Source organism: Tachysurus fulvidraco, chromosome 14, assembly GCF_022655615.1.
Source record: "Tachysurus fulvidraco isolate hzauxx_2018 chromosome 14, HZAU_PFXX_2.0, whole genome shotgun sequence".
Lineage (NCBI taxonomy): Eukaryota > Metazoa > Chordata > Actinopteri > Siluriformes > Bagridae > Tachysurus > Tachysurus fulvidraco.
Genome location: NC_062531.1, coordinates 17320107 through 17337532, shown reverse-complemented (window position 1 = coordinate 17337532; position 17426 = coordinate 17320107). Strand labels below are relative to the sequence as shown.

At 37.2% G+C, this 17426-nt stretch overlaps 2 protein-coding genes across 6 annotated transcripts in view; both read right to left on the bottom strand.

Annotated features, from left to right (window-relative positions):
- The window catches only part of ralgps1 (Ral GEF with PH domain and SH3 binding motif 1), an 85208-nt gene that overhangs the window by 66561 nt on the left and 1221 nt on the right, over positions 1-17426 (bottom strand). For all 3 annotated transcript variants that reach the window (XR_007137702.1, XR_007137703.1, XM_027170999.2), the window contains exons 3-6: positions 16362-16412; positions 10930-11013; positions 8338-8427; positions 5826-5918 (exon numbers count right to left, since the gene is read on the bottom strand). Coding sequence is in view for 1 of the 3 variants with exons in the window: in XM_027170999.2 (XP_027026800.1) it covers positions 5826-5918; positions 8338-8427; positions 10930-11013; positions 16362-16412 (318 nt within the window). In the remaining 2 variants the exon portion in view is untranslated. The remainder of the gene's footprint in view (positions 1-5825; positions 5919-8337; positions 8428-10929; positions 11014-16361; positions 16413-17426) is intronic.
- Positions 15985-17426, bottom strand: part of zbtb34 (zinc finger and BTB domain containing 34) — a 50161-nt gene continuing 48719 nt past the window's right edge. For all 3 annotated transcript variants that reach the window (XR_007137704.1, XR_007137705.1, XR_007137706.1), the window contains one exon: positions 15985-16412. The gene's annotated coding sequence lies outside the window, so the exon portion shown is untranslated. The remainder of the gene's footprint in view (positions 16413-17426) is intronic.

Genomic DNA, 17426 nt, shown 5'->3' with positions numbered 1-17426 from the left:
ACAGGGCGGTCCTAAGAACAGCAAGGGCCAAACTGTCCCGAGCCATCAGAGAGGTAAAGCGCACACATGCCCAGACAACCCACAGCCACTTCCAGGAGAGCGGAAACACCCAGCGCATGTGGCAGGGCATAAAGGCGATCACAAACTACAAGACAGCTTCACCTGCTTGTGATAGGGACGCCTCCCTCTCAGATGTGCTGAACAACTTCTACACACGGTTCAAGGTACAGAACGACGTAACGCCAAAGATCATCCCTCCTCCCGACGACCAGGTACTCTGTCTATCCACGGCCGACATGAGGAGATCTCTATGAAGAGTTAACCCAAGGAAGGCTGCTGACCAGACAACATTCCTGGCAGGGTGCTCAGAGAATGTGCAGAACAGCTAGCAGATGTCTTTACAGACATCTTCAACATTTCCCTGAGCAGCGCCGTTGTTCCTACGTGCCTCAAAACTACCACCATCGTTCCTGTCCCAAAGAAGTCTACAGTGTCCTGCCTCAATGAATATCATCCCGTTGCACTCACACCCATAGTTATGAAGTGCTTCGAGAAGCTCGTCATGAGGCACATCAAGACCCAGCTACCACCCTCACTGGACAGTTTGCGTATCGTCCAAACCCCTACAGTTTGCGTATCATCCAAACCATTCCACAGACGATACCATTGCCACAGCCCACACCTTACTGCAGCCCTCACCCACTTGGACAATAAAGACACTTATGTACGAATGCTGTTCATAGACTTTAGTTATGCATTCAATACAATCATCCCTCAGCACCTGATTGGGAAGCTGAGCCTGCTGGGACTAAACACCTCTCTCTGCAACTGGATCCTGGACTTTCTCACTGATAGACCATCTCTAGCACCACCACACTGAACACTGGAGCTCCTCAAGGCTGCGTGCTCAGTCCACTGCTGTTCACTCTGCTGACTCATGACTGTGCAGCAATGCACAGATCGAATCATATTATCAAGTTCGCAGATGACATGACCGTGGTGGGTCTCATCAACAAGAATGACGAGTCAGCATACAGAGAGGAGGTGAAACAACTAACTGCCTGGTGTAGAGCCAAAAACCTTTCTCTGAATGTGGATAAAACTAAAGAGATGGTTGTGGACTTCAGGAGAGCACAGAGTGACCACTCTCCGCTGAACAACGACGGATCATCCGTAGAGATCATCAAGAGCACCAAATTTCTTGGTGTTCATCTAGTGGAGAACCTCACCTGGTCACTCAACACCAGTGCCATCACCAAGAAAGCCCAGCAGCGTCTCTACTTCCTACGAAGGCTGAGAAAGGCACATCTCCCTCCCCCATCCTGACCATGTTCTACAGAGGGACCATTGACAGGAACTGTACGATCTCGGATCGCAAAACCCTGCAGTGGATAGTGAGGACAGCGGAGCAGATCATTGGGGTCTCTCTTCCCTCTATCATGGACACTTACACCACACGCTGCATCCGCAAAGCCAACAGCATTGTGGATGACCAAACACACCCCTCACACACACTCTTCACCCTCCTGCCGTCTGGAAAACGGTACCGAAGCATTCGGGCCCTCACGACCAGACTGTGTAATAGTTTCTCTTCCCACAAGCCATCAGACTTCTCAATAACTGAACTGAGCACAACATACACACACATCATCTGTATGGACTGCACAGACCCTCACAAAACACACACACACTGACATAAACTGTTTACATGCTGCTTACAATCCATCAAACTGTTTACTTGCTGTTTTGCACACTTTTCTGCTGTTTTTGCACAAACAGTCCAACATTATAGCCATTTTTGCACATATTGTACAATATCTCAGCCACTACACACATACAGTACTATACAATATTTCAGTCATTTGCTGTTTTTTTGCACAATTCTATATATTGTCCCAAGGACCTGCTGTTAAAAAACTGTCTTCATTCTAATGTTACTGTACGAAATATTGTTTGAACATTCAGTATTCACATACAGTATATACACTGGTCGGTCGGCACTGTTTCTGTTACTGTTTATTGTCTTTTGTGTATTGTATTTTTTTGTACTTTTAGTGTCTGCACTGTCTTGTTGCACAGTTGCACTTTATGTGGCTAGGACTACTTACTGTACATGTCCTTAGCCCTGTCTTTGTTTTATGTAGCACCATGATCCTGTAGAAACGTTGTCTCATTTCACTATGTACTGCAACAACTATATATGGCTGAAATGACAATAAAAGCTTCTTGACTCTTGACTTGACTTGATGGCCTGAAATGTTAAAATGGCAAAGTAGGTTGAATCTGAAGCCAGAGACATCACAGTACTGCCATATTTTAATCATTTTAGACACATTTAAATGCTTGGACTCACTCTGAACTCAGAACAGAGTTTCCCAAATATTGAAGCAGGCTAACCAATTCAACTATATGAAATAAAATTCACTTAGAATGTGTGGCACAGAGTATGATAGGATTGTTGACAGCAGATATAGCAGAACTTTTTGGCTTAAAGAAACATTTCAGAAAAGGCTAGGAATGGACCACAAATATCAAAAACAGACATGGTAAACAGTAAATGGTACTACTTGAGATCAGTTGCACACTGGAGAAAGATCATAATTGTGAACGCATGGTTTTGAGGCTGGAAACACAGGCAAGGTTTCAACATTCAGACATGCATATCTTCAAAACAGCATGTCAGATTACTTTACTTTAACAAAGGGATTGGTGAATGTACATGTAAACCCTATACTAATACTAAGTAAGGTCTCAGTTCTAAATGCATGCAGTCTGCAAAATGTTGGAAACATGGATTCTGGTCCATGTTGACATGATTGCATTACACATTTCCTGGATATACTGGCTGCACTTTCATGCTGTACCATTCTACCAAATAAAAAGTCCATGATCCTTACACCAATACAACATTTAAATAGCTTTAAGTTGGTTTAGATCCTACCTGTCTGACCGATACCATTTTGTAGAGTTAAATGGTGAATTCTCCAGTTTACTACCCGTTAATTATGGGGTCCCTCAAGGATCTGTTCTAGGACCTCTGCTTTTCTCTATATACATGCTTCCATTAGGGAACATTATTAGAAGACATGGGATTAGTTTCCATTGTTATGCTGATGACACACAGTTATATATCTCATCAAAACCAGATGAAATAGCCACAGTGTCCAAATTAACTCAGTGTCTTAGAGAGATAAAAGACTGGATGAGCTGCAACTTTCTATTGTTAAACTCCGATAAGACAGAAATACTACTCATAGGTCCAAAAACCAGTGCACATAAACTCTCACAACTTAACTCCCATTTAGAGGGATGTACTGTTACTAGTAGCTCGACAGTGAAAGACCTCGGTGTTATATTAGACAGTAACTTGTCTTTTAAAAATCATATCGCCCATACTACCAAAACAGCCTTCTTCCACCTTAGAAACATTGCCAAGCTGAGAAACATCCTGTCTGTATCTGATGCTGAGAAGCTAGTTCATGCCTTCATGACCTCTAGACTGGACTATTGTAATGCATTACTAGGTGGTTGTCCTGCATCTTTAATAAATAGGTTACAGTTAGTCCAAAATGCAGCTGCCAGAGTTCTCACTAGGACAAGAAAGTATGACCATATAACCCCAATTTTATCATCTCTACACTGGCTACCTGTTAAGTATAGAATTGACTACAAACTGCTGCTACTTACGTACAAGGCTCTTAATGGTTTAGCTCCCATGTATCTAACTAGTCTTCTAACACGTTACAATCCTTCACGCTCTCTGAGATCACAAAACTTAGGGCTTTTGGTAGTTCCCAGAATATCTAAGTCTACTAAAGGTGGTAGAGCATTTTCTTATTTAGCTCCCAAACTTTGGAATAGTCTTCCTGATAGTGTTCAGGGCGCAGACACACTTTCCCAGTTTAAATGTAGATTAAAAACTCATCTCTTTAGTCAGGCGTACACATAATACATCCCATAATATCATGCACCAGTACATCAGACCAGCACATTTTTATGAACAGCAGATATGTTAATCCCTTTCCACTGCTTCTCTCTTTGTACCCATCCCGAGGCATCCAGACACTGTACCAGCTCCCAACGTCCTCTGTGGGACGAAGCCTTTGGACGTCCACTGAGCCGAGGCCGACTTTAAGAATCCTGAGACATCTCCAGTTAGACTCTGTGGTACTCAGGAGATCAGAAGTCCTTGAACCTCACACCAATACCACATTTAACTGACTGTATATTACAATCACTCCCCCAGTGTCACCCATATGAGGATGGGTTCCCCCTTGAGTCCGGTTCCTCTCAAGGTTTCTTCCTTTACCAATTTAAGGGAGTTTTTCCTTGCCACTGCTGCCTGAGTCATCTCAGACTTGCTCATAGGGGAATAAATACATACACACTGTGAACTATATACATCTAATAATAACCTAGAATTTTTATTCTGTTAAATTCTTATTTCTTTTATTATTCGTTATTTCCTTTATCATTAATTATGTTTACCTTCTGCTCTGTGTTTATGTCCTGTAAAGCTGCTTTGAGACAATGTCTATTGTAAAAAGCGCTATACAAATAAACTTGAATTGAATTGAATTGAATTGAATTAAATGACTGTATATTACAATCACACCCCCAGTGTCACCCATATGAGGATGGGTTCCCCCTTGAGTCCGGTTCCTCTCAAGGTTTTTTCCTTTACCAACTTAAGGGAGTTTTTCCTTGCCACTGCTGCCTGAGTCACCTCAGACTTGCTCATAGGGGAATAAATACCTACACATTGTGAACTATATATATCTAATAATAATCTAGAATTTTTGTTCTGTTAATTCTTATTCTTTTATTATTCGTTATTTCCTTTATCATTAATTATGTTTACCATCTGCTCTATGTTTATGTTCTGTAAAGCTGCTTTGAGACAATGTCTATTGTAAAAAGCGCTATACAAATAAACCTGAATTGAATTGAAATAAAAATGTTCAGATTTCAAAATTAAAATCTGAAGAACCACTGAAGAACACTCACTGTACTCACTGTCATGTTTATGAAACCAGACTGAGATGATATTGTGTGTGACTTGATGTATCATTATGTTAATAATAGACATTAGAAAATGGAAAATTGTTCCCATAAAGGGATGTCCACAAATTGTCCACAACACTTAAAGTGTAAAAGCCGAAACGTGTCTCAGATTTTAAGGTGAGCCTTAAGACAGAGGCACCATTAATACCGTTTATGCAATCTATTGGTTGAGACTAATAGCAGAGACTGTTTCATGTGGAAATCCAAAATGATAGTTATAAAATGAAGTTATAAAAATACTCAACCCAACCATCTGGCACCAAAAAAAAAATGCCACTGTCAAAATCACTTAGATCATATTTTCCCCAATGGTTGTTGTGAACTTTACATAAAGCTGCTGACCCCTATCTGCTTGATTTTATGGACTGAAATGCTGCCACCTAATTGACTGACTAGATGATTGCATGAATAATCAGGTGTACAGGTGTTTCTAATAAAGTGTATGTGGCTGCGACTGCATGTAAAACCCCATGTATTGCATCTCTCTTATTACAACCTTTCTGGGGGACAAGGTACTGTAGGCTTCCATGAGTCCTGAAGAACACAAGATGGGTTTTCTCTCTTCAGTATTTTCCCTAAATGTTTATGCAAAATATCCAACTTATATAGTTGTCTAGAATCTTTTTAAACAGTTTTTTTTTTACTTCTAACTATACAGTTAGACTGTACTGTATAACACACCTGAAATGAACTGAAATGAACTGTAATTTGGAAGAGAAAGTTTAAACAAAAATCACACAAAAAAGAGATTGTTTTCCTACTGTCCAGGTCTTGCTCAGTCTGAAGATTGGTGCGCTCTGTAAGGCTGACACCACAGACACCAAAGAGTGCAGGTTATTTAGCTCCAGCAGTTTCTGCAGGGACATGAACAAGAAAAATACATAAAAAAATCAATGAAATTACAGCATGAAGCAAAAGCATCTGACATAACATCTACATGGTCTGAGGGTCATTAAGAGCTCAAATACAATACAGAATCCAGTACATTGCTGGATCCAATACTGAAATTAACCTTTATTGTAAACTGATATATGAGGATATTGGCCATATTTAGATTTAGCAATATAATTCCAAATGTTTTGTTAATATTTATATTTAGAAAATTACACACTCAGCCTCTTTATTTAGAGTCATATTCATACTTCATTTTCAATAGCATTTTGACTACTGGCTTTAGGCACACACATATGCCATTAAGCCTAAAAACATCTGGGTTATAATATAAAATTGAAAATTTATAAAATTTTAATAAAAACAACAAAAAAAAAACCTGTACAATAAAGTATTATGACATGAATGAGAGGACTGCAAGCACTAAAACATTTAATAGGAGTCTAGTAACATTGCTAATATATTAATGAATAGTTCAATATATAACATCATCCTTAAAAGTAGCACTAGGTCTAATGTATTTTATATGTTGTGCAGTTATACACCATTTAATTAACATGGGTCATGAAGTTTGATGTCATGAAGTCACATTGTGTGCATGTGTGTGAGAGATGCAATGTATTTTGTTGTGCTTTAAATTCATTTATATCGAATAAATAAAATAACGCCAACTTTCTTGTTAATTCTATGTGCTCTTAGGACAACAGGAAGTAGATAATCCGTAAATTATACTTGAAACATAAAGGAAGCAATAGAAGAAAACCAGTTGCATTAGACCCAAGTGTGACCTTCACCCTGTTTGGATCAAATACAAAATCTAATCATTTAAAGTCTAGGTTACAGCTGACAATCAAGGATTTATCTGCCAAACAATGTACGTTTTCAATTTTCCTTTTGAAAATGTAGAGCTCTTCAGAAGGAACAATGTCTCTAATATACAAACTCTTATATGCATACATAACTCGCATAACTTCTGGAATAGTAAAAGTTTATAGTTTATACCATCTCTGTAGCAGCGAGTTACACTTAGCTCACATGTAAATATAGCCCAATTCCCAAAAGTCTCAGGTTAGTTGAGTTACCCCCCCCCCCCCCAAAAAAAAAACAAAAAACACAGAAATGAGTCATTTTTATACAAGTTATTTTGTTTCAATCTCTTCTGACTCTACTTATCTATGGGTAGATTTCTTAAGCTTTCTTTTTCAAAAGTTTTTCCTTTTATATTTAAACTGAATATGTCAAGCTTTTGCCCCTTTCAAACTAACAGGGTAAGAAATCAATGTTTAAAATTGAAAATTAGGGAAATTACACTTCCTTTTATATATGTAGAGCTTAAGAATGAACCTTAAAGGTTGGTTGGTCTGTTTTGAAGGAAAATATTTTGTAATCCTGCCTTTTCCATATGATTTACTAACATTTGCTAAAAGCAGAGAGCCTTCACTCTCACCCTCTTACTTTTTCTTGGCTTACTTGCACACAGATGAGGTCATGCTTTTGCAATTTCTCATGTTTAAACAACAAAGTCTTTCTGAACAGCTTTTGTTGAAAAAGTTTCCTGCCATCTGTTTCGGTCATTATGAAGTTGGAGCTAACAGGGAGGAAGAGGTTAATGCAGCAACTGCATGTGGTTGTCTATCCTTCCTCGGTGAGGCAAAGTGTGCAACTACAAAATTGGAAAATCTAGGCAAAAAATAAAAACTGCCATTTTGGTTAAAAAAAAAATCAGTTCAATTAAAAAAAAAAAAATCATGCTTTGACAGCTGTTAAATGCACCATGTGAAATAATATGATGTGTTTGATGACTAGTAAAGTGGAAATGCAAAAGGGAGAGTATTGTGTGTGCTTATTTCAATAAATAATGTAAAGACAAACCTGAGAAAAAAATGAAAAAGTAACCTTGTTTAAGGGTGAAATTAAGAAACAATTGTTTTTTTAATCGTTTGTTTTTCAAGGATATTTTCTACCATACCAGGTGGGGTATATAAAAGCTAGAGTTGTTTAAACAAAGCACTGCTAATCTCCAAGACATTTATTTTAATCTTAATCTTGTTATTAGAAGAGCTCCATAAAATATATTTTTAAAAAATCCGTCATTATTTACTTGCAAAGTCTCAGATTCATTAGGAGAATGTTTAGAATATTTAGATCAGACTCAGGTCTGCATGTTTTTAGTGCCTGTTAAATGTCTAGCAGGAAGCTTGTTAATCCTGTAACAACACATGGCTGTTCACAAAGCCATAAATTTCAGGTACAGACAGGCTTAGCTCACAGGAGTTAGAGACCGGTTCCTTTCTAGACTGGGTAATAATAAAAAAAAAAAAAAAAAAAAAAAAAAAAATAATTTTATGTTAACAAAATTTATTTGACAAGGTGATGTCTCACCTTAGCGATTTTGATGAAGTGGCTCAAAATCTCAGCACGGATCTTCAGTGTCTGTGCTGTCAGTATCTCTCTCACTACCCAGAAACTCACCTGTACACATAAAACAAACAAACAATACATGTGAAATATGAAAAAATATGGTTCGCCTAAAACAGAACCCCAATAATCTCAAAATGTTATTTATAGCCACTATTAAAACAATCATTTTCTATAACTGCACTAAAAAATAAACCAGATGTATCAATGTGTATTCATGGTTATTAGTAATTCATTATTATTCATAGTTCATAGTAAACATCTGATTACAGTTCACATTCTCAATTGCATATTTTACACATGCACTGTGTATGATTGTGTATGTAGAAAATAAAATTAGCTGCATTCAGTATGTTACATGCTTTGACATTCCAGAAAGTCTGAATTTCCAATATATTATGTCATACTTCTTTAGTGAATAGCAATTTGGCTTGCTGTTCCAATGATTTCAGTGAGGACTGTACATTATACTGATCAAAAATGTATTGATAATCAATAAATTAGATTGATGTAGGTACCTCAGCATCACTGTGCCAGTAAAAAATAATAAAAAACAGTAAAAAATAAAATATAAAAATAAATAAATAAAATAAAAATAACAAAATAAAATAAAGTTAAAAAATAAAAAAAATAATGTTAAAAAAATAAAAACTGCTTGAATGAAATCCAGCTCAGCATGGTGATATGTATAAATATGTATGAGTGCAAAGAGACTCAAAACACAAATGCATAAAAACAACCTTCTATCACACTGTGAACAAATAAAGAAAACATTGTGAAGCACAACACCCTGGATAGCCACAGTAGACACAACATAGTTCATTCATTCAATTCTGTTAGCTGTATATTAAATTTATGATCAGCATAAGCAGAACAAGCGACATGTTACAAAGAAAAATAATCCAGGCTATTTTCAAACTGTTAAGTGTTGTGATAGCCCCAGTGTCCCTAATTCATAATGAAACTTTCCCTTAAAGCTATTTTCCAGTTAAGAATAACATATGACTGAACAGTAGGAGACTTTTCAAGAGGAAGCAGGCTGCCTGTTGCAGTTCCCCCAAACGGAAAGCACTATAGATCTGGTATGCTCTCTTAAAAAGATAACATACAGTATGCTACAACTGGCCCTGAATTAAATTTTTCCTAGACACGTTTTTTTTTTTTTTTTTAAATAAAATGAAAATGCTGACTCCTTAGGATCAATGTAGGAAATACACATCTTATAGCAAGAAAAATCTTAAGTACTAAAGAGACAAAAATGTAAGTATTGCTGTAATTAACAAAGGCAGGATAAAGCATTCTCAGATTCCAGGACATTTTAAATTTGGTAAACAGGAATAATTTACAGTGCAATCTTGCCTTTTTCTAACATTCCCAAAGATGGGAAATGGGTCACTTCCCTAGATCAAATTTCACATTATCATGATGCACGTTTTTGCATTGGGATTCATTATTATTTTACACCATGCCAATTCACACAGTCACACTTAGCTTTTTTTTGTAAAATTGTTATTAATTACAAAAAAAAAAAAATAAGGATCAAACCACCACCTGTGACTGGTGATCCTGTCTAAGGAAAACAATTGTGAATGAGAGGAGACAAAACATTAATGTAAAAAAGTGATGGTCAAACAAACCACATCTAAATTAAACAATAGGTCATATAATACAATTTCCATTTATTGGACGTTGTTTTTACATAACAGCCAAAGATTGGTGAAAAGCAAGAAGGTGCATGTGTATAACCAAACATCAGAGTTGCTTTTGAATCATGCTGAATAAAGAATATGGATTTTGTGCATGCTTCCTTGCACACATTAGGGCCCCTAATAGCCATTGAAATTTGAATTCCACCCTGGAGGCATTCTGGCTGGGCAGTGACTATCAACTCCTGGCTGGATCACTGAAAACATGTCAGTGCAAGGTCTACAACGATTCTTTGTTTTTAACCTGCCTGCCTTACTAAGGCCTGGAATGCATTGTATTTTTTGCTGCATGTTTATGCCTTGGTTCCCTTTTTCTTATTCATGAAATTAGTTTCTAGAGCAAGCCAGAATTACTGGCATACTATGTGTTGTATTCAGTAAATATTTTGTCATTTATTGTAACCTACCTTTGCCCACATTGCAGTGCTCATGAGTCTCACGTGACACATGAAAATATTGTAGAAAACATAGCAAGAAATCTTAGACACTTCGTTATGTGGAATGTATCCAGACCATGCAGGGTCCACAGCAATCTCTTGCAGACTCTCTTCTTCACCTAAGCTAAGAAGTTTTCAATAGAATGGTCATGTTGAAAGCTTGATTCTGTGGTCAATGAACCATTATTGCTTGTGTTTTTTATTTGGATGTATTTTTTTTGTCTTCACAAAAGATGCAACCACAACTAAGATGTGGTTTATAGAAAGCAGACAGCAGATTGTTACACAGAATCTCCTTGTACTTCATGGAATTCATAACATACAAGTTTCAAGATTTTGTTTTACGTATCAATGGTGATCAAGCTCTTTAAGGCCTAACAAGTAATATTTTTAAGATAAACCACCATTCTCACCTGATTGAACCTCCGGGTAAAGGCCACCACGTTAGGTGCAAGATTGTGCTTTTCCTTCTTATTCCATCCACAACTGGCCAACTCCTAAAACAAATTTTGGAAAACAAAACATTACAATTACTAATAAAATGAATCTTTGTCTTTGTGTTCTTTTGCAAACTTCAGTCTTGCCCTCATGTTTTTCTTGGACAGCAAAGGTTTACTCCTCGCATACCTCCCATGGTTATTAACATTGTACAGTCTCTTTCTGATTGTAGATTCATGCACTTTGACATAAACGGTAGCAAGAGTTTGTTCTGTGATGATATTTTAGGGTTTTTGGAGACTTTTTTTAACATCTTGAAGTCTGCTCTTGGGGTGATTTTGCTTGGATGGCTTGACCTGGCTATGTTGGCAGCTGTATTAAATGTTCTCCACTTGCAAATGATTTTCGGACAGTGGAATGGCTGTTCACAAATTCCTTTGAGATCATTTTATATCCCTTACCAGACTCAAACATCAACAATCTTTTTTTTCTGAAGGCCGCAGAGAGCTCTTTGGATCTCACCACAGTGATACCTCTCACTTCAACAATTAAGAGCAAACCAAACTTAATATCTGAGGTTTAAATAAGGCAAGCCTTTTTCAAAATGCTCTGTAAAAATGTTCCAATAAATTATACCTGGTGTGATACACCTGTAGGTAATGTTATCCATTTTAAGTACAAATAAATGTGGGTGTGTATTTACTTTTTCTCACAGGAAATTAGATTTTTTTTTTAATATTACATTCTACAAATAATAAAAAAAGCTTTCTTTGATTTTATTCGTTTAGTTAAGTTACTTGTATCTTCCAGTATTTTTAGAATGAAGATAAAATGCCCACATGTTTAACTACATACAGGTATATATAAATATTTATATAAAATATAAATTATTTCATAATATATAATAAAAAAGTGATGAATGCCATCCATTACAACAATTTTCCTCTTCCATTATTAAAAACACAAAAACACTTTATGCCCATCGAAATTCAATTCATCGGCATCCTCTACTCTCGTCATCCATACATATACTCGAGATCCATATATCTCCTCTTTTGCCTGCCTCTTGACCTTTTACCTGGCAGCTCCATCTCCAACATCCTTCTACGAATATAACCATCTCTCTCCTCATCCTTGTCCCCAACCTGAGCTGTCCCTCTGATGTGCTCATTCCTAATCCTGTCCATCCTCATCTCTGCTACCTCCATCTCTGCCTTTATGCCCAGTATGTCTTTTCCTCACTGCTACAGTCTCTAACCCATACAGCATAGCTGGTCTCACTACTGTCTTGTACACATTTCCTTTGATTCTTGCTGACATTCTTCTGTCACACAACACTCCTGACACTTTTCTCCATCTACTTAAATTTTTGCACCTTCTTGACTTCTGCCCCTGTAACCTCGCTGTTCTATTTCCCTCCCTCTCGTTCATACATGTGTATTCTCTGTTACCGACTTTCATTCCTCTTCTTTTCAAAGCAGACCTCCACCTTTCCAGGTGTTCCTCCACCTGCTATTCTCACTACAGGTCACAATGGCATCCGCAAACATCCTTGTCCACAGCGATTCCTGTCTGACTTCATCTGTCAATCTGTTCATCACCATAGAAAACAAGAAATGACTCAAAGCCGATCCTTGTGTAGCCCCACCTCCACCTTGAACTCCTCTGTCTGACCTACAGCACAGCTCACTGCTGTCATACTCCTCTCATACATAGCTTGAACTACCACTCCTGACATCCTCATACAGTACCACAGCTCCTCTCTCTTATCACCCGGTCATACGCTTTCTTAAAATCTACGAAGAAGCAGTGCAGCTCCTTCTGATCATCTCTGTACTTCTCCATTAACATTCTCTGAGCAAAAATTGCATTAGAAGTGCTCTTTCTGGGCATAATGCCATACTGCTGCTCACAAATATCCACTTCCTTTCTTAGCCTAGCTTCCACTGCTCTCTCATATACCTGCAATGTGTGGCTCATCAGCTTTATACCTCTGTAGTTGCTACAACTCTGCATATCACCCTTGTTCATAAAGATCTTCACTAGAACACTTCTCCTCCATTCATCAGGCATCTTCTCAGTCTAAAATCCTGTTGAACAATCTAGAAATCAACTCCACTGTCTTTTCTAGACACTTCCACAGGTATGCCATCTGGACCAACAGCCTTTCCACTCTTGATTCACCTCAGAGCTTTCCTCATATCATCCTTTCCAATCTTTGCTATTTCCTGCTCTGCAATATTTACCTCTTCCTCCCGTCTCTCCCTTTCATTTTCCTCTTTCATCAGCTCCTCAAAATACTCCCTTCCATCTCCTCTGCACACTCTCCTCACCTGTTAGCATCTTTCCAGCTCTATATTTAATCACCCCTATCTGTTGCACATCCTTCCCATCTCTCTGTCTCTCTGTACAAGTCTCTCACCTTGCCTCATTCTTTTAAATTGTTAAAATTGGTTATAGATTAGTATAACATGACGTTTGGTACCTTTTTGTACATCTCACTGCTGTGATACAATTTGCTGTGATATTTAAATGTCTTCTAGCTCTATTTTGCTATACAACATTAACAAATCTAACACTTTACAGAAGTCAGCAAAGAACAGCGCAAACATGTAGGTTTGCTCCTTCAGGGTTAGATAATTGCAAGTTATTATTTTTGAAAATCTTAGATTGTAGGAATGTTAGAAATTCAAGCAAAATATAGCATCCACTTATTGCACACCCTAACCATGACTGATTCTAGTCAGTGGATTCTGGGCTTGTTCTTTTCTTTAAGTTTTATAATTGTTTAAGGGCTTATAATGAAAAGGTATGAACTAAGTCAATTTCAATCTCATTAATCTGGATAATATACATCTGGCTAATCTATATCTCCCGGTGTTCACAAAAAAGTTCCAATTTGTAGCTTGGTCTTAGGGGGCTTTCACGCTAGCAGTTTTGAATGAAAAAGAGCACAGTTCGCTTGAAAAATTGGTAATGTGAAAGCTGTCATATGGACTACGAAGCAGACAATTGTACCTGATCCTAGGACTCTCTGTAGGTGGTGGATTTTAATTGTGACTGCAATGTGAATGCGACTTGTAGTTGGAAATGTTCTAGCTGATGATGAAACCATTAGTTTCCACAACACTAGTGTACTATGAGTGCCACTGAGCAAGGCCCTTAAACATTAATCGGTTAGTTAAAAGCAATTTGAGATAAAAATGTAAGTTGCTTTGGGTAAGGGTATGTATACATAGAGATTGTGTTGTACATGTGCGAGATGATGTAATATGAGTCTGAACGCAGACCATTTTTTCTGGGCTGTCGGGAAGAATCACACTTGACACACTCGGACCACAGCAAAATTGCCCAGGGCAAAAGCCACCAGAACCTTGTGTCTTTCCTTACTATAAATGTGTAAAAACCCCTTAAATCGTCTCACATCCCTGTTTAAAATTAACATCCTGTAGTGTAGAGGGAATGGTATAAATGTTAAAGCAGAGGCCACTGTCAAGATTTGGACCAGGCTCGCAAAATTTCAAAATCCCTGGAAGCCCTTTTGTACCCTGAAATGAATTTGAGTAGCCCATAATTCTCTCCACTGCACATGTAATCTCTATCACATGTTTACGCTTGCTGTGAAAGATTTCAATTATCATGTGAGGATAGTAATGGCTGACAGAACAATGTCGGAGGAAAAGTCTGTAATAGATCCAGGGCGTCAGGGACCAATATGATTAAAATCACTGGTGCTTCCTATAAACAGTTTGCACGATCGCTAATTCAAATTAAAAATCACATTCATACATCGTTGAAATCACACACAGGCTGAAAATCTCCCGTTGTAGACTATTTCTATCATTGACAGATTCATACCAGAAAGAGGACAAGCGGTCCCCTGCCAGTATCTCGTATATAATGTTGGCGGGTTACAAGAAGATCAGAGGTGCGTTACGTCTAGAACATCATCACAGGTAAACTCTCAATTTTAAAAGACTTGGTGCTGCACTTTGCGTATGTTGTGCAACCCCCTTCTCTCCTTTGCTGTAAATTACCCCAGAGTGTCACTGAGAACATGCAATCTTGGCGGGGATGATTTTTGATGTAGCGTATAGTCACGGCAAAATGGATGTAGCAAAAACCCTGTTCCAATGAGACAGACAGGAAGGGCGGAGATACATTTGGTTAGCACGGCTGAAAGACACAACATTTGTGAGCCCTGATCCTGCATATTTGTCTTCCAATGAAGCGAGAATGGGAGCAACATCAGAACTCAACAGCAGCAAGAGAAGCTGCACAGAAAAAAAAGTGTATGCATAACTAGGAGCCAGAGGGACGTATGAGATACTCAAGAAAATTATTACTTTTGCAGAATTCAGAAATAAATCTTCCCAAATTGCTTGCAGACAAGATAAAGTGCTTACTAATCGTAATGCACTGCATAAAATGCTTACATCCTCTTTGATATTTGCCCGACATTGGTGTAAGCAGAGAGACACGGCAACCACGGACTGGTGGAAAGTAGGTCAACTTGCACATCATTCTTTAATGACACTACTATTACTCAGACTCACACCAATCTAAACACAGGATTTAAACCTTATATACACAGTCTCATGCAGTTAATTCAAATATAAGACAATACATCATGTCTCAGGCCAGGACAGAAAAGCTATGAAGAGTTTAATGACAGGTTTGCGATTTGGTGGAAAAAAAGGCTATTTTTGGCAAACCAGACAGTGAATGGTGGGGAAAAGTAATAAGTGCCAAATACAGAACACTTTAGCATGACATCATTGCTAGAAAGACTGTCTGCAACATTTGGAAGGGGTTATAGTTATTAAATCTGGTCCTCTACAAGGAACAAAACCTGACCGTTTTCCATCCGCACCTCATTAAACTGATTAATATAGTTTATAGAATAGTTCAAAAAGAAACATCTTAATAATACTGCGATGTGTACAAGATGTCAATGCATAGCATGAGATGAGCAAGTCTGTCACAGATGCACATCTGTAAATGGTTCATAATGACACAGCTAACAGCCATTTATTATGCATATTTATTTAATGCAAGTAAAAATGTACAAAGTTCAAATTCAGGCTCATGTACATGTTTTGTAAGCTTGTATAATATATTAAACGGCTTTGCAAATGACTGTTGCTTTGTCGTCATACTTTGAGGAAAACTATTTTATGTTAATTTGTTAAAAAGTGCTGAAGGCCGAGTATGTAATAAATGAGACAACAGTACAATGTTTGTGATGACATCAGTGTCATGAGCATCTGATACTGCAGGAAAATTAATGCAATGTCTAAACACTTTTTTGTTTTGTTTAAATTACGTCTTTAAAATGCTTTCATTCCAAGATTCCAAGTGTTTCAGTGTCATTCTTCAGGTTGATGAAGGGAACTGAAACCATTACCTCAGGTTGTATTGCTTTGAATACAGGAGCATCCATCAAAGTGATCTGGCCCTTCCAAAAAAGAAACAAAAATAAAACATTTATAATGGATTTTTGGATTTATAATGGTTATATATATATATATATATATATATATATATATATATATATATATATATATATATATATATATATATATATATATATATATATATATATGATAGAAATGATAGAAATATATATATCATACACACACACACACACATACATAAATATATATATATATATATATGTGATTATATTTCATAATATTCTAGTGTGACATCAAAGGCTCTACTAAATTATCTCCTAGAAGGTAAAGGGCTCAATTCAAGAGTAGACACCATCATAAAGCAGATTATCAGAAGCCTGGACCTACAGTAGATTAAGACTACTAATGAGACAACTTTCCTAAAATGTGTGGTAGAAACTTTAAGAGGAACAAGTCTTTACATAGGAGTGCATCTTCTACTTTGTGACACCAAATAGTGAGATAATTATAATTATATTTCATTACAGTATAAAGATGAGGCATAATGATGGCAAACTACTAAATGATAATATAAAGTATATCAGTAAAAAGTATAAAGTAATCAGTATAAAGAATAAACTTATAACTTTATTAGAAACTACTCGTTCAAGTGGTTATTTAATCAGTTGTTTGGCAGCAGAGCAATGCATACAATCATGACAGTTTTGGTTTGTGGAAAAAGCTTTGTTGAGGTAGATCAGAGAAAATGGGAAAATTGGTTCCAGACAACAAGAAGAACTCAGCAATTCAAAAATTATCTTAGAACTTTAAAACCTTTAAACCTTGAGGTGTATGGCCACACTGGGTTAACTTCACTCCTGACTGCCAAGAACAAGAATATGAGTGTACATTATTTGTCTATGCCCATTATTGCTTCAGATTCCTATTCTTGTCTGACAGGAATGGAAGCCAAAGTTCCGTTGTTGACCATTTTGCTCAAGGTGTTTTGAGATGCTTTTCTGCTCATCACATATGTAAAGAATGGATTTGAGTTACTATTTCCTTCCTGTTGGCTT